The sequence below is a fragment of the Stegodyphus dumicola genome, chromosome 1, assembly GCF_044657685.1.
Source record: "Stegodyphus dumicola isolate Sdum_Otavi_A_Nest chromosome 1, ASM4465768v1".
Classification (NCBI taxonomy): Eukaryota; Metazoa; Arthropoda; class Arachnida; order Araneae; family Eresidae; genus Stegodyphus; species Stegodyphus dumicola.
Window position 1 is genome coordinate 7,617,410 of NC_140768.1, and position 19,399 is coordinate 7,636,808.

Sequence of the window (19,399 nt, forward strand, 5' to 3'; positions counted from 1 at the left end):
AAAATTAAAAAATTCCTTTCCGTGCAAAATACACAACACAATGCACACAATTACTTTCCAATAATATGCAGTTCTGAGTATGCAAGACATTCTGCAAAACACAGAATTCCAATTTATTATTTAACAAAACAGCAAAATCTTATTTCGATGCACCAAATACCTTTACTCAAAGAAAAGGATGCAAAAAATTTTATTCTTAACTATTTATTATTGCAGTTATTTGCAAATTCTTAGTTGTTAAATTGAGAGATATTAATACAGTAACAGCATTCAAAGGGTTAAATACTCTTGATTTCCCATAATATTTGTTGTTAAAATCCAATTAAAAAATGTATGGCTTTATCTGAAATAGCACAGCACAAATCAATGGTTCACAAATGTGTATTTAAGAAGCATGAAAGTAACTTACTCAACAAATATATCTATGTTATGTATATCTTTTAATAAATAACACCTTACAAATGTTTCCACTCCTCTTTACAACAGATTCTTATATCAATACTTGCTAAATATTCAACATATTCATTATATTATAAAATTGATCAAATGAAAAACTAAAACATTTGTTTTGTTTTTTTGCTGGCAAACAGCTTGGCTTTCCAAGGATGACTGAAATGAAAATGTATATATCATGAAGTTTTACAAATATCTGTGTGATACATTGTTTCCGATGTTAAGAACTACAAAGTATAAACAAACAGAAAATTCATATTCAGCTCACGGTAATTTCATAACACATATTTAGCTTTCCAATGGAAATTTACTTCAAAGAAATAGATTTTCAAAATATATGATTTATTATTAACACTTATTTTTTAAAAATTCTTATAATAATTACATAATGTATATGCAACTGTTATAAAAACCCTATGTTGTTATAACAGTATATGAAGAAAAATGCTTAATGTTGTTCAGGTAACAATCACCGGTAAAGTAAAAAAGAACAAAACAAATACATAAATTATATGTTCACATATATAAATTGGGCATATGTGTTATGCATATATTTCACACAGACACAGAGATATGTTTGTGTGTATTTTTTAGGAAAATTATATATACTCTGCAGCAACTCTTCAGTTAATAATATTTAAAATTATTTTAACAAGTGACTGGAAGACATCATAACTCAAATAGCTATAAAATTATAAAAAGGACTTAAGAAGGAAAGAATAATGCATTTACTCTTTGAAAACTAGCTCAGACAGCTGAAATATATCTAAGAAATCTTAAATTCACATTATAGCATAAAAGAAATATTTCCATTATCAATATGAAGACAGCTGTGTTGAATGCACTATCAACAAAGCCTGACAAATAACAATCCAAATGAAAAGCGAGCTTTTTATGAATAAGGCAGTTCATACTGACTGAGTATACTTAAAAAAGGAATTCGATCTGTCAAAATATTTCAATATGAGCACCTATTTAAAAGCTCTAGATGGTACTCAGTGGGATAAAAGGCATGAACACAGATTGAATAACTACAACTGTCTCTAGGAAAATCTGTGTTTTTAAAGTCTTATTCCTTGGATTGATAAAACAGAATGTATCCTGACTCAGATGTCTTCTGCGTATCAGATGTAAGCCCATAAAAGTCTTCAATAGCAGATGCATCGATTTTCTAAAGAAATGCAAAAAAATTACAATCATTTTAGCCCTTTAAACTAATTCAATTCACTACAATAATACAGTAATAAAAGAAATTTAAATGACAAACTATTACTTCCTAATATGAATTTTTAAATGAAATACTCTACAGATCCCCCATTTCTTGAAATTCTTCATTGACACTTTAAATTATTTTTATGCCCCATATTTTACAATCTAACCCTTTACCTTTAATAAACAAGTGGCAATACAAGTCAACAAAAAATAACAAATATGATCTGAAAAACAATAATTCATTTATTACATTGAAATTAATGATGCATTAAGTGAACATGGCAAATCTTTTTTAAAAATTCGTAATTAAATTATCAGCATATTTAAAGTTGCCATTCAGTAAATTTCTCTACTTCACACATTCTGCAGGTTTATCTAATGGCTAGAATTGCATAAAATTCAGACTGAATTAGTTAAGAAATAATGAAAAACTTTGAGGCAAACCTGAATCCAAAGTTGAATCATTTTCAGTGTTAATAATCCCATTAAAATAAATATGGGCTTCATCTGCTTGCATACTATTCTAATGTCATAAATATCAATACTTATTCTGGTGATAAACATATGGTAAATTTCTTTTAACCAAATCTTGTCTGTGCACCTATCTGTGGTGGGCCTTATGAGGACATAATTTAATAACCTTTCATAGAATTTTCCCATGTTGTCGAATATGGCATACCTACCCTTGTTCTATTTGCATTCCATACCTGCCAACCTCTAAAGGTAAAAATTCAGAAGATATCTGCCCCAAATTCAGAAGATTTCTCCAAAATTCAGAAGAACACAAAGAATTAATATCATGCTTTGATATTAAAAAAATAACAATTTGTACAAATAGAAAAAAGAAAATTGTACTTGCATTAGTAAATCTCAATTAAGTAGTAACTAAAAAATTTATTAGGAAACATAAAACAAGAACTTGATGTGACACAAAAAAAATTATTGCAATGAATTTAGAGTGCATTTTTTGGCTTTAACCAAAAATTCTTTGGAAAATTTCCTGTCATAACAACTAGTTTCCTCATAACATTTAGCAATTAAAATGTTTTCTAGAGTTTTTGGTGAAATTGAAGAACGAAACATAGTTTTGTTTTTCTTCACAACACTGAAGACTCTCTCGCACTCAGCATTACTGTGTGGAATTACAGCTGCAGCTTTTTCTGCTGCCAAATTAATTAAGTGGCATGGGCATCCAATAACAATTAATTCATTTTGTTCTTTTTTGAGGAAAGAGGCTACACCCTTTTTGTCACCCACCATGACATGAGCATTATCTGCACCAAATGAAATGCAGTTTGATATTGGGATGTTAAGTTGTTTCAACTCATTAATTACCAAGGAGGCAATATTTTTCCCCCTAGCGTCTCCATTTAACAATGGAAGACGCAAAAGATGAGTTTTCATTTCATTAGAAACATCACAGAAATATGTGACAACGATGGGGTAAAGCTTCCGATCGCTGTCGTTGCTGCCATCGATTGACACTGAAAATGCTGAATTCTGGAGTGCAGCTATCGCTTTACTTTGTGCATCGCAAGCAATTTCGTTCACAATAGAAGATGTTTTCGTGCGAGCACAAGTATATTTCTGAGCAATCTTGGAGTCGGGAAACATCCGTCTGAAAAGTTGACCGGCGTGATCGGCAGCGCTTTTTCCTTTGAAGGATTCTTTAATTGTTGGAAATTCGGCTTTGTAGGCAGGCCGAAAATATTGAGAATACGGTTTTTTTAACTCATTTCGTAACAATGACGTATTAAGAAAATTCGTAGCACGTGCAAACAAAAAACAAAACAGAATGCGACAATCCACGCTCGCTGAGTAATTCCCTTGTTGCTGAAGTGAACGCGAAAAAAATAATCTGGCGCCCACAAAGAAAAGAGTGGGAGAAACAAGTTCAGCGCATTGGATTGCCTGGTTAAACGGCGAGTTGGGAGAAACCGCAGGATACTGGATTCGAAGTAGTCGGTAGATGGTGGTTAAACACGATGCAATTGGCGAAAAATTCTAAAATTTCGACAAAAATCACTAAAAAACACTTGAAAAAGGAAAAAAAATCATAAAAAATGGATTACGATTGTAAAATCGTAAAGACAAACGCATTTTCGTAAAAATTACGAAAAATTCGTAAAAGTTGGCAGGTATGGCATTCCCAAAATGCAATTGAATGATCTGTTTGTTCACAGTGCAGAACCTCTTTTCCCTTTTTTAAATTATTATACAATATGTCAATGTCTTTTTTGTGGATCTAACAGCAAATGATCCCACTTAATTAAATCAAACAACCAGTTTAGCAGCAAGATTTAACAAAAACACAATAAAAAGAAAGTTTTCTTCAAACTTCAACAGCATCTAATTACATAAAATACAGTTACTGCACTGTGCATATTGTGGTGAATTAACTTGACAATACTTGATCTAGTTAGATATGAGACTAAACTGTTCAAGTATAGCTTTCAAAAGTGGGAAATTTATGGCCATCCAACACTTTACAATTTGCTTTAAAAGACATTTTAAATAGTAGTTTATTATTTCACATGCCATAACACTTAAAAGGCCTTTCTTTTTTTTAATTTAACTTGATTTTTTAGGAGCAGAAAGCTTAAGTTTAATCACTTAATTCACAATATCAATATAAATTACAATGCAAAATTCAATGATACAAGAAAATAAAATCAATACTTTAGTGATAAATTATTAAATTTACAAATTGGGGACGTTTTACAAATTTGTTAGTAACACCATTTTTTGACGTTCTACTGCCTGTTATTGAACTGTAATATCCTAACATGATTCACCATGTTCTGCCAGAACGTTCTATTAGAACTTTAGAAGAACATTCATAGAACATTATAAAAAAGTGATTGGTTATTCAGTCAAACATTACAGTGTAAAAATACGGAAAAGTGACATGCAGCAAATAATTCTGGAGACAATCAGAGGTAAGCCGCTCACAAGCACTTGTTGCACATATGCAATTATGAAGTCTTGCCAAGAAGTATGATGAAAAAAAGCATATGCAAATTGCTATTAGTATATCTACTGAATATACATAGGAAAATAAGTTGATAATTTAATGACTGGTGCCATTGCTCCCAATGTCTGTCTTAAAATTAAAGAGAAGATTAAAAGGAAGAGAACAGCTATTGATCAGGAGAAAGTGCAAATAATCTCAATACAATGAAGAAAGAATATCACAGCCCTGCCTTATAATGGAAATGCCAAAATCTAAGACACGTCACACAGTTCAAGAAAAAGATATATGGTGACATACCTCTCTGCCAGAACAAGAAAGACTAAATATAAGAATCAAGTGGAACAACTACAATTCCTTTTGACAAGTCTATATACATGAATCTCAAACATCAAGCAAGGCCACTGATAAACCCGAGATTGGCCAGTCCTAAAGCACAAGCAGCCTGCTCATCATAGATCTTAATATGTGCTACAGGAAATATTCCAAGAAATTGGTAACATTACCAAATCAGGCCAAAGCTGCTTAATGGGAAATAGTGAAAATGCTTGTCTACAGACACATCCTCAATTCACTTTTGGCTAGACAGACGGGGTTACAGACAAAAACATCCCACAGAAAAGAACACCAGGCAAAAACGTCATGGTACAAAACATCGTGGAAGAAAAGAAAGCACAGAGAAAACATTGCAGTTCTAAAACATCATAGGGCAAAATATGCAAAATATATATTGAAAATAAAGCAGTTAAAAAACTTTGCAGTTTAAAAACATCGTCATCGAAAATATCATGGTAAAAAATAAAGTACTTACAAATCATCACATGACAATAACATTGCACACATGCTCTTTACAGGTTTTAAAAGTTGGAAATGCATTTTTGCATGATTTTAGAGCACAAGAAGGAAAGAGGGTCTAGAGGTAACCGCATGCAGTTGTTTTCCACACAACAAGCAGACGCCAACAGTATGTTTCTTTATGCATCACTGAAGCAGAGTGTGTTGAGCTAGCGAGGCTACCAAAGATGTAATATGGCTGAAGTGGTTATTTAAAGACATAGCTCCTCTGAAAGTAACCCTATCACTACCGATTGACAATGTAAGTGCTGTTCATCTGACTAAAAACCCAGAATATCATCAAAGAACTAAACATAGATGTTGGGTATCGCTTTGTACGTGATAAAGTTCTAAATGGTGAGCTCCATGCTCATTATATCTCTGGTAATGAACAACTTACTGATATTTTTACAAATCTACTGTCGAGGAAGCGTTTTGAAACTCAAAGAGCTGCTCTTGGTATCATGAACATTAATTTATAAATCGAGTTCTAGGGAAAGTGTTAATATTGTGAACTTGAATTTATCTAATGCATTTATTTTATATTGTTTCTCTCAAACGTGTTTTAACTTTTTCTTATATTAATATTTGTTCACATGTGCAATGTCTGATTTTTGATTTGGCAACATTCTACTGTAGTTAAGAAACACTGTTCTAAAGAATGTAATGTTATTACTTGTCAGCACTTTGCACATTGTAAAAGGCAATAAATGCTTTCCTGGTTGTTCAATGTTAAATAAATTAAATTTTATATAGCTCTGCATCACTGGATAATACTTTAAGAGTTTTCATTTGCGATGTTTTCACCAGACACTGATTGCAGGACACTGTAACTTTTCTAATGTAAGGTGCATAGCCAAAATGATCGAGTAGGCAACTAACCATAGTATGATACCATGCTAGTAATATGCTACTACACATCTTTGGCAGTGTCTGCCCTGAAGAAAATATTCTTCCACTCTACAGAAGGCTTTTCTTGGATTGCATCATATATTAGCTCACTTTCAAGAATTGTAAAGCTCTGGCACTGAGAGCTCAGCATTTCCTCAAAATTATGGATTTCCAGTAATTGGCCAATTATGTTTCAGCTAAGTATGAGATTTAACACACTTACCTAGCATGTGTGGCATGCTGTAAAGAGGGCTAGTGCAGCATGTCAGTCCTTTCGTAAGGAACATTCAACTGAGTTCTACCTCCAATTCGGCGAGGCAGTTAATGCTTGTCCCATGTGAACGGGACACGTTGGAAGAACTGGTTTCCGCTACCGGTCGAATCTGCTTTTGTGAACGGGGCTTTAGTATCATCCATGGATTAAATTCATTCCTGATAGAATAGTGGAATTTATTGTGTCTTAATCTCACCACTGGCATGACGACTTGCTGAAAGTACTTATAATGATTAAAGTTGGTCATATTCCCTATTAGCCCTTTTTTTTTTTAATGAAAAATCTGCCACACTATCTTTACAATACTTTATGCAAAATATTTATGTTAAATATTTTGTAACTTTGTATTATAGTAATTCATGGCATCATATATAATGCATCTTTATAGTAAACTTCATAAACATATTAAAGTATTTTTTAAATCATCAGTTTGTGTTAATTAGTATTTATAAATTAGTATAAACTATGAAAAGTTAGTGGCCTTCCATGGTTTTATCCTTTAACAGTATTAAAAAGAAATATAATAACCCATATTTTAAACAATTTTTAATATTTATGAATACTCATTACCCAGCTCTCAGACAAAACTTACACAAAAATAATTTTAACATAAGCAAGAACAAAAATGATTAATAGTTTAAATGACAACTAAAAGTGGAAAGCAGATAACTTTAATGCCATGGATGAAACCAGACAAAGAAGCTAAGCAATAAGCAGTAATTAAGTCTTTGTATCAATTCCATAATTTAATCACTAGAATACTGTGATTAGCGGCAGAAATTTTTACTGACCTGAAAACACAGCCTAAATGCTAATAGTTTTCAATTCCTTTTTAAATTGTAAATGACAAAATTTTTAATGTGCTTTTAATAAAATATGAAGAGATTATTTTCAATATGGAGACAATATAGACTAAGAGACTGACACTAACCCACATACATACCCACCCCCACCGCACACAAAATCTGAAAAACATTACTATCCATGCTTATTTCCCACATAATTTACATAATAATGCGTTATTTAATTTTCTTTACATAATTTTGAAGAACAAAACCTCCAGTAATCGTACAAGTAATTTCATATATAATGATTTCCTACTTACATCTACAATGTCATCATCAAAGAGTAACCATAAGCCATGGCTCTTAACAATGGAAATATAATGCCCTCTGTTGGGGCCACTTCCACAATGTATAACAACAGCGACCAAATCATAAAGGCGATCAGGATTATATGCATCATCAGACTGCAAGAAAACAATGATACAGAATACATTAATTATTATTCATTCTATTTTTAATAAAATAAAATTCAGCGGGAAAAATTACTTACTGTGTTAAATAACCTCAACTCAAGAGGGAAGACAACACGATAAGATAGTTTTGTGTGCCTATTTTGTTGTTCCATGTACTTGAATCTCTTCAAATGCAAAGCCAAAATCATAGGTAGCTTTTTCACCCGCATTCTTTAAAAAAGAACATTTATAAGAACTTTAAACATTCACAACTCATTAGTAAGTCTAAATAGGGAAAAAAAAAAAAAAAAAATTGATATAAAATGCTGAACTTAGTTTTACATATTGTTAGAATTGTAAGTAAAATGTAACAGGAATAACACACAGTCCATTCACATTAGTGTGATCACCGCCTACTTTCAGCATTTCACCTGAGAAAACGAATCACAGAAGGCAGGTGGCAGCACTAGCAGCAGAGGATATATAAATGGTGTCAAAAGGAAGCAGAGAAGTCATTTATGTATGTAATGCAGAAATGGAGCAATTTATCTGACGTCAAAACGGGCATGGTCATTGGTGGTCAAGGGTGGAAGCATTTCCAAAACAGATGATTCTGCAAATCGTCCACATGCTGTTGTGGTGAAAATATAATGTGTATGGCAAAAAGGCACTATCCAAAATCAGCAACATGGCAAATATAATGCATCATGGGCCATAAACAACAGAGGTGAACGACGGCTGCCGAAATGCATTCAGGTGAATAGACATGTTACTGTTAAGCAACTGACCATTCAGATGAACTAAGGGGCTACCAACAGTATGTCCTCCACAGCAATTTAGAAAACATTGCTGTATATGGGCTTCTGCAGCAAACGCTTGGTTTATGCACTTATGCTGACTGAGAGTCGTTTCCTCCGACTGAGCTCTTGGAGACATAGCAGAATTTTTTCAGCGCATCATTAGAACATCTAGACCTTCTTGGACCACGGTGAGATGGTGTTCGTATTTAGCAACCAAATCCGAAATCCTGAGCAGTGCATTATAATAGGTTTGTGCGCTTAGTCGCACATATCACGATTCATGGATAATGGATTAATTGATCCATCTTATTTTATGAAGAATTCCTCCAAAGACGATCTTGAAGAGGGCACTCCGTTATGGAGATTATTTTGTGTTATGGAGTTACAGCATTTAATCACGGATCTAAATAAGAAAAGCAAACTTACATTCAAAGACATGAAAAACCTTAAAACCTACCAAGCTCATTTTGAAGAAAGCCAGACACTTCTTTCAAATTTCATCATTACAGATGACAAAGAACCAGATAAGCAATAACAGATTGAAAATAATAGTGAATCAAAAGATATGATAAACGAAAATGTTAGCAAACCAAAAGATATGATAAAAGAAAATCTAAATGAGCCAAATAACACGACAAAAGAAAGCAAATGAAAACCATTCCTATAAAGAAGCACTCGCATAATGCTGATCTCACAAGAGATAATAATGCCATGGAAGAAACTTTAAACAATTCTTTCAACAAACTTAAACCACAAGAAAACAATGATAATACAAATAATGATTACTATCCCACTTCAAATCAAAATCAGGCTACCAATGCTTAACTCAGGAAAATTAAAATACCACCTATAGTCATTACTGACACTAAATGCAACTGGAAACAACTTGTACATGAAATTAAAGAATTAGGACTTAACAAAATAGAGAGGAAAACTGAAGATGATTCTTTAAAAACTCAAAATATTCGAAAATCCAAACTAAATTGATAAAAGAAAACATATCCTTTCATACCTAACTACTCAATCCTGAGAAATGCTTACAAATCATTATAAAAGGTCTCTCAGGAGATATCACAGCACTGGATATTGAAGAACTTTAGCAAATTGATATTCCATTCCTTAAATTCAAAGAATGAGCGATGGAGTGGCTATGCTTCTCCCAGTTTATTATGTAGAATTACCCAGAACACCGAAGAGAAAACGCATCTGCGATGTTCATTACTTATGCGACATGAAAATTAAAACAGCTTCATATAAAATAGCACACCAGGGCCAGTGCAGTGCTTTAAATGCCAGCATTACAGCCATATACAGAAGGCATGCAGAGACAACCCTAGATGTGTGGCAGATAACCTGATTCACACTAATCTTATGAGTGCACCATCAAAACTCAAAAGGAAGTACCAGCAACTTGTATCCTATATAATGAACAACACACAGACTGTGATATTACCTGTTCCGAAAGGCCAGGCAACAATAAAAAAGCCTGAAAATCCAAAAAGCAGATATTATCACATAAAAAGAAATATTCCAGAACCAACAAATGAAAATAAAACTACATCTTTCAGATCTTATGGTGCAGTAACAGCAGGCACTACTAAAAGTAATGCTAAAAACAATCAAAATGGAGAAAATCAAAATCCCGATGAAAGCTTTGAAGAATTGACTGAATTTATCACCAACATATATGATTTACACCAAGAGTATAAAAATAATAATAGCAAACTAAGCACTGCACTGGCCACTGTAAAGATGTTTGTAAATAGAGATCATATAAATACACTTCTGATGAGACAAGACATAGCTAAGCAGTAGAGTACAGGCATAGATCTTGTTACCTTTTAGGTAGCGAGTTGATCCTCACATGTACTGTAAGGCAACTGTTTTTAATACAGTCAAATACCGAAAATCCGCCGACCTGAAATCTGCCAGCTCCTGAAATCCGCGTTGCCTCTCAGAATATAAACATTCAGTTTATAGGTTCTGGAAACCTCAACATTGAGTATGAAATATTGAAGAAAAAAATACTTGCCAAATAAATAAATGACGTCATAATTACCGAGTAATAATGAGTTAAAACGGAAATACCAAATTATTCACATAAAAAAGTTAAAAAAAATAAGATAAAATAAATATTTTTTCTCCCCTTTAACCTGCATCGAGGTAAAAAAGCAGACGATTCAGTCAACTCTTTGTTCAAGTTCATGATTCATGTTGTATTTTCTGAGCTTTGTTATTTCATTTCGCGAGATTGTTTAGTGCCAGGACTTAAAAGAGAAGGGCTAGCTCATAGAGCTTTTTTTCCTGAAACAGGCAGCGGGGAGTGATGACGTAGCCATAATGACACTGAACGCGGAGATGCAATTGACAACATAAAAATTAGTGTTTTAAATTTGAAGAATCAGCGTTTAAAATGAGCTGTGTGTGAAAGACAGTTATCATTTAGAAGAGACAATGTTACTGTAGTATGCGTTTTACACTGAACATTAAAAAATTTAATTTAATAAATTTTAAAATAACAAATAAAATACGCTACTCTTAACATAAAGTTCCTTTTTTTTTAATTTGCAGGGATTGTTTTTTTTTAAATGCCTGTTTATTTCTAATAATTTCTTTATCTGAGATTTAATTAAAAGAACTCTACTACTGCTTCTAAGATAACTATAATAACAGCTTTTTAAAATTAATCAAAAAGCAACCTTAAATTGGCATAGTTTTCAAAATTTCTGCTAATCTGAGTTTCAGCCTAATTGTAAATTTTACACTGGTATATTTCCCGATTCAATATAATAACATATATATTTTTTAATAATTTTGTAACTTAGGCTTACATCAATATTAATTTAAATAAATGCATGTAAGATTGTTATTTTAATTTAGACAAAACAACTTTACTCACAGTACCTAAAAAAAAAAAAAATTATTTAATTTTTCAAAGGTGGGGGTTAAGGAGGCAGGTCTTCTTATGTCAATTACTTTAATTTTATATTATTATATTTTATCTAGAATGCTAAGCTAGCACAACATCGAATCAATAATAACACAGGATACAATAAAAATAACTTTAACAATAACTTAACAAAATTAGTTCTCATTTGAAATATGCTTTACGCTATTAACTTCTAAAATGTCATCTACAAATACTTCAAATCAAAACATATTATATATGCTTTCTTGTACAGTCACAATGCAACTACCTCTGCAAAATAAACGAATTGCTTCTCTGTTAACTTCAGGATAATGTGTCTCCAGTTTATTAATTAAAGAGCCAATTACATGCTTCCCTTTATAGTAACCTGTACCATGAACTGCACAAAATATATTTTCGAACTCGTAAACTGTATTCATCTATGAATGGGAAGGTGTAGTCAAACCTCCAATCTATTAATAAGTCCAATATTTTAATTAAGAATGAATAATTTAATCCATTCTGAATTAAAATATTGGTTCATCAGCACTATTTTTAGATATTGTTCCCAATGATGGGTCTTTGTTTCGCACACGGTAGGCAATATAACCTGCAACATATGTTAATGCTTCTTTTTCGGCGGTTGAAAACTGTCTGGCTGAATTCAATTCTAATTCCCGAGATATAGGAGAAGGTTCCATAGGAAAAAGTGGAAGCCATAAGAAAAAGCGGTTTCTCAGTAATTTGAAGCAGTGCGCTAAATCTGCAAAAACCCATATTTTTTTTCGTTTGCAATACTGTATTTGGAAACTGAGAACTATTAATCGAAATCTGTAACTCTTTCCACAAAGTACTAGATCATCCTAAATCAGACACTATTGCTTTCCTTTCTACTCCAGATGATTGTGTTTGCGTGTGTGATTATGGCAAAGCCTCGAGGGCTATCTGCCTAAGGGAAGGGATGCCCTCGGTCAGAGCAGGTGCAACACAGACAAATCAGAGCAGGTGCAACACAGACACGTCAGATTACTTCCAATTCATCCCCTCCATGAGGCTCGCGTCGGCGAGGAGTCGAACAAAGAAATGACCTAGCCCTTCTATTTATCCCTGGTTTAGTGCTGCCTTTTTTATCCAGATATTTTGTGGATAAATTAAGAATATTTTAAATTTCAGCCGTTTTTAATATAATGACAGATAAGAAACGCACTCGTGATTTTACTGCTTGCAATGTTGAAAAACGTAAATACGTTGCATTGATGGTAGCGCAAAAAGTGCAAATTCTGCAAGAGAGATGAAAGCAGGTGCTACTTCTCGATTTATAGCAGAATGGTATGGAACTGCGACACGATTGTGTACGATATACGGAGAAATAAAGAAAAGCTGTTGAAATTTTACAGCAACAGGGATTCTAACACCGGAAATCTTTGCATGAGGCGAAATCGGCAAACCACGATGCTGTGTACATATAATAATACAATGAATAATATAATCAATTTATATATGTAATAATTTAATGCATATAATAAATTGTGGCAATAATGTATATAATAATTTAATTAAATGTATCTAATATGCCTTATTCATTTTGCAGTTTTAGTCCGAATATTATGCTTTATCTTTTCTGTCCTGAAATCCGCAAAATCCTAAAATCCACACAACCTCTGGTCCCAAGCTTTGCGGATTTCTGGAATTCTACTGTATTCATCTATTTCATCAAGATCTCCCATGACATTGCTGCAAAAATTATTTTTATTTTGAAATAACCACGCAAAGAATTTTTTCTTCATGAAAATATGTACTTACAGAAAGATTCTGTATACAAAATGTATGTTTTACAGTGTGTATACAAAATGTATGTTTTACAGATTCTGTATACAAAATCAGTGATATCACATGCATATTTTTCTTTATTAGATTTATATACATACAGTGCTCCTATCTCCCAAACATGCCCTTTTTGAAATGCATTAATGATGTGTCATTTATTTCTTAAGGATGAAAGGGGGAGATGACTGGAGGGGGTCTCATCAGTCAGCAAGCAGGAGATGGTAATTGGTTTCAGCTGTATTTCTCTCTCTGTTTTGAGCTTCAATAGCAGCTTCTTTTGTAAGAAATGACCATGTATGCTTAAAATCTCTCCCTATGAAGAGACTGAATTTCTCCATGAAAATCGGAGTATTGATGAATCCATGGTTTCAAATTATGGACATCATTCAGCTAAGATGTTCATAAATGGAAAACCAATTCACTTTGGTTTCAAAGTCTGGGTGCTCTGCTCAGCAAATGGTTATCCTTATGTTATATCTATCTACAGTGGAAAAAGTTCGAAAAATGAAAATTTGCCACTTGGATCAAAAGTTGTCTCCTGATTTATTATCTTTTATTGACAATCCAGAGAAACATAAAGTATTTTTCAATAACTTTTTAACATTGCACAGTCTGCCGACAGATTTATCTAACAGGCTTTAAGGCAATCGGCACAGTATGAGATTCTAAAACAGAACAAAGTCCTCTTAAAACTGCAAAAGAAATATCAAAATTTCATTGTGGAGCATTTGATTAAGGATGCAATGGCTAAGTTTATATGTGCCATTACAACAATACTTCTGTTGTAACTATTGCATCAAATTTTATCATTCACAAACCATTAGGAAGAATAAAAAGGTATGTCCGAGCTTGAAAAAAGAAAGATGTTGTTCCACAACCTTACATCACTACAATCATGAATTTTGAATGGAAAAAAAAAAAAAAAAAAAAAAAAAGAAAAGGCTACATGTACACTGCTGCCCACAATATCATGGATACTTAGAAACTGCTAAAAAGGGTTACAAAAAATTTGTCTTTTAGAATGTTTTATAATTTTTGTACTACTGGTTGAAATCACATAAACCTTCTAAAGTATAAAATATCTTATTTTTTATTGGCAAGTTATTTTACATCTTTAAAATCGCATTTATTCATATTATGTATAATGTTAGTCAAGCTTGAACAAGTGTAAAATAGTTTTTATTGTTTTATACTTTTTGCATTGCATTTCTTATGAAAACATTTTAAAATTGCATTTATTCATATTATGTATAATGCTAGTCAAGCTTGAACAAGTGTAAAATAGTTTTTATTGTTTTATACTTTTTGCGTTGCATTTCTTATAAAATATTATGCTAACTGAAAATTATGCCAATTTTTAATGAGTTTTACTTACATTTTAGAAATTTCACATCAAATTGCTCAGTAAACCATTATTTCAGAATAAAATTTAAAAGGTTCATCACACAGTGCTTTGTTTTCATGAAGCCAAAATAAAAAATAAAAAGTTAAAAGAAAAAAAGCGTTATATGCCAATGTTTCAAGAATGAAACATCCGGGAAATCATAGACAGAAATTTTTTATGGCAGGTTTTCCCTTTTATATTCTTTACGAGTGTATTCTAATGTGACTTTAATGAATTAGTTGTCTTTTATCCTTGGATCATAGGGTGGCATGTAAATGGTTAAATTAGGTACATGTCAGCTAAACATCAAATGCTGTTGATTGAAATGACTTGTCACTTACATGCTGTATGGTTAAATGGCCTATCGGCTAAGTGTCTGTGTCGGCTAAATATCCTGTCCACTAACTGACCTTGTCGTCTGAATGTCCTGTAGGCTAAGTGTCCCATCGGTGAAATGTCCTGTTTGCTAAGTGTCCTTATCAGCTAAACGTCCTGTTGGCTAACTGTCTACGTTGGCTTAATGTCCTGTAAGATAAGTGCTCATGTTGGCTATGTGTACATATCAGCTAAATGTCCGGTTGACCAAGTGCTGTCAGTTAAAAGACTGCTACTGTATTTACATCCATAGCCCCCTTTTTAACTAATTTTTTGTATGAAAATTGAGAGGGAAAAATTATACAAATAATTTAATTTCCAAAGGATACAGTTACGGTAAGCACTAACAAATGAAAAGTACTTATGAATAATCTACTGGTGACTATAAAAATATTATTTGTTTAAAAGAAACCTGCATTCCAATACGAATATATCATTATGTTAACATTACAATATCTTCATTTCTGCTTCCCTGTATCTTGAATCTTGCCTGTCCTTATTGTTGTTCTACAGCTACTCCCTAGGCCTCAAACCACTGAAGACAGCTGGAAATGCTATCTGTATCATCTTTTACAGCTAAGTTATCATCAATTTCATTAGCTTCATTACCGTTCAGTATCTCTTCCCATGAGCAATGATATTCGGAACATAAAGAGGATTCAGGTTTTCATGAAGCTCTTGATTATATTTGCTTCATCTATCAAAACCTATTGCACCCAAAATCCAAGAGCAAATAAAAAAGTAAAATTAAAACAATTACTACATGGAAGAAACCATTTTAAAATTTAATACAACGTACTTTGTGAACACCTTGAGGAAGGGGGAAGTTCCATGCATATTTAAAAAATTTTGCAACATTGTACTAAGTAAGGGGGAATCCATGAGTAAATACGATATATTTGTCAAACTTAAAAAAATTGCTGAGGGGAAAACACAGTCATGTAAATGACGTACAACACCCTCAAAGATTATCCCCACCATTTCAGTTTCAACTCAAAATTATTTATTATCTTATTATTATTATTATATTATCTTATTTCCTACACTCAGCTTCTAGCAATCCTATATCACCTGCAAACATATTGAATATTCCTACAATTTCTTGCTTGTGGTAAAAAGTGTTCCCTTATGTGCACAATCATCACCCAAACTAATTTGATACCCATACAAATATATATTTGTAAGAAAGATACATTCAACTGAAACGAATATAATATGTAGCAAGAGTTGGAATAAAACTTCACTTGAGAAGGTTTAATGTAAGAGGATCTGCTTTAATAATACACAAATAAATAAATAAAAATAGAAAAATGAAAAGCTATTTTCATACATCATTAAAAAAATTTTCCAATTTCAATTTTAACCCTCCGAGCATCACATGTTTGGCTCAAAAATTTCACAGTTCCCAAAAATGTAATGAATAAGTGGTATTTTCTTGATTATAATTCGAAAATGGCCCATTCACTTTGCCCATGGACTCCTTTCTTCTAATATACATCCAACCCAAAACCAGATTTATCAGGATCTAGCAGAAGTTTTCATGTCAAACAATGAGAAAGCATCTTTTGATATGGAATTTTATTACGTCCATAATCCTCAGAGGGTTAACCCACATATCTTTTCAATCTTATAATGTCTAATAATAAAAAAATGATTACCTTTTTTGAGCTTCTTGCTTGCTGCAGCAGTTCTCACAATAGTACTTATGCTCAGAGCATAGTGTTTCTGTATTGCTAAAACCTCTTAAACAATGAGTAATTGAAGTGTTCTGATTGACATCCACAGACAGATCTAGGAAATCTTCATCTTTACTGCTAACCTTCATTGGCAAAAATGACTTTATTAATCAAGGTTATGTAATAAATACATATTAAATAAGTAGAAATCTTAAATATTGGGTTATTCCATAAGTTCTGGCCGCAATTGTACAAGTAAATTAGCATGCAATTATACAATTTTCCATTGAAGCATAGTGTTACAGAAGACCGCTTCTATTTCTAATAATCCGGTAAAACAATTTGTCACATTCCACTGGTATTATTACATGAACACAGCTTGACTAACACAAACCTGCCTTTACCATTCATACCTACAGCTGCATGTATTACTAATAATCTTTTATTTTAAAATTAACTTAGATTATACAGACTCTTCAAACTAAATTTTTTCAAGAATCTAAGTGTTATATGACAGGAATTTTTGGACTATCAATCCATTCCTAATAAATGAGAACAAAAATTAGCAATCACAGGATACATATTTTTTGCCTGTTTCTTGACAGGAATTTTTGGACTATCAATCCATTCCTAATAAATGGAAACAGAAATTAGCAATCACAGGATACATATTTTTTTGCTTGTTTCTATGTAGGCAAATGGAAAGTGGAAGCCACTGATCATCTGCCCAATCCTAAAAAGAATTCATCAGGCAAATGTACCGTCGTCAACTCATTACATTATGAATAGGTATTTATGTGGCAACTTTGATATGCAAGTAATCATTTGATAATCATTTTTCAGTTCATGAGTTAGTACATTTTTTTGTCCTTATTTGTCCTCGTTTTTTGTACATTTGGAACATAATGAGACACTGGATTTTGCCAACTAATGAAAGAGAAAGTGATGTATTTCTTCAGAAATATGGAATTTGCCTAAGAGGAGAGAAAGAAAAAATTTGCATTCCAAGAAGCTGTACTTAGTAGACATTCAGATTTGTGCAGTGATGACACATTTGTTAAATTCTCAAATTTGTGAAATTCTTTGATGCTTTTTTAAATGCAACAGATTGTGTACATGGGAAAACAACAGAATGTGCAATGCCAAATTTGGAAAATTATCTGATTTTTTAAGCAAAAATATATACAACTGTGTACATGGGGAAACAACAGTATGCACGTTGCCAAGTAGCATATGATGTCAAGATTCTGCAGTTATCTGATGTTTTCTTAAAGTTTAGAACACGGGTAACCGAAATATAAGCACCCCCCCCCACACGCTATTTAGGGTGCGGAGATATTGTCCGATAACCTTCCCCTGCCCCTTGTCCCACAACTATGGTGTCTCATAAATTGCCTTTCATTCTTTCTCAACAGTGGAATGTTAGCGTGAGGAAAAAAATTTAATTGCGTTTCGCATGATTAACTTGCTTTCTAGAACTCTACACAAGTAACTTAAGCACATTATAATATGCATATTAGTATGATATTAGTATATGCATATTAGAAAATTTTAATTACTTTATTTTGAATTTATATATATATATATATATGCATATGAGGTAAACGTGCATATGCAACACAAACCCAAATGGCGTAACATGTATGCATGCTAATTGTCTATGTATATACAAACAGATATAGGCATATTAAATACATATGTGGATAAACACATACACGTTTTGTGTGTGTGAATACCACATATATATATGATAACTGTGTATATATAGATGCATCCATGAATGTATATCTGTATATATATATATATATATACACCAGGTGGCCATAATTAAACTGACAGTGCTCACAGTGTTCTGTAGCGCGATCTATTTGCGAGAATGATGCCACATTTTGTAGGAAGATTAAAGAAGATGGGGGACTAAGGATTTCGGAAAAAACAAATTAGTTCCAAAAGTCACCACTAGGGGAATATTTGGCGCTGTGTAATAGAAAATAGAGTGTTAACAAATGCAAATCAATACGGAAATTACCTTTTATTTTGCATTCAAATGAGGTTCAATGTGGCTGTCGAAACTCTATTGTTGTGGACCACATATTGCATTCTGTGCACAGTATGCACAACAGCAGAAAGTAACATGTCTGCAGGAATCTCCCGTACAGTCCGTGATATGTTATTCTTCAACGTAGCCAGGTCCTGGACCACTCCTTGATAGACCTTGGACTTAAGGTAACCCCATAGCCAGAAGTCGCATGGGGTAAGATCAGGCGACCGAGGTGGCCATGGAAATTAGCAAAAGTAGTGGCTAATGACTCTTTCTGTTGTGAATTTCTGTCGTAGCATCTGTTGCACCCGTACAGCAAGGTGTGGAGGGGCTCCATCTTGCATGAAAATGATTTCCCCAGGCATTGTCTTTGCTGAAGTGCCGGAATGACAAAGCTGTTCAACACGTGGCGATATTTCTCTCTGGTAACAGAACAGGTTTCCGGTCCTGTCGGGGTAATGTTCTCATAGATGAATGGACCTACGATAAATTCCACTGTGAACCCACACCAAACAG

At 32.8% G+C, this 19,399-nt stretch overlaps 1 protein-coding gene across 2 annotated transcripts in view; it reads right to left on the bottom strand.

Moving 5' to 3' along the window:
* Nucleotides 1-421: 421 nt before the first annotated feature.
* The window catches only part of Usp12-46 (Ubiquitin-specific protease 12/46), a 52,484-nt gene continuing 33,506 nt past the window's right edge, over nt 422-19,399 (bottom strand). For both annotated transcript variants that reach the window (XM_035362851.2, XM_035362850.2), the window contains exons 6-9: nt 16,825-16,985; nt 7,971-8,103; nt 7,741-7,884; nt 422-1,624 (exon numbers count right to left, since the gene is read on the bottom strand). In XM_035362851.2, coding sequence (XP_035218742.1) covers nt 1,523-1,624; nt 7,741-7,884; nt 7,971-8,103; nt 16,825-16,985 — 540 coding nt within the window. In that variant the 3' untranslated portion in view covers nt 422-1,522. The remainder of the gene's footprint in view (nt 1,625-7,740; nt 7,885-7,970; nt 8,104-16,824; nt 16,986-19,399) is intronic.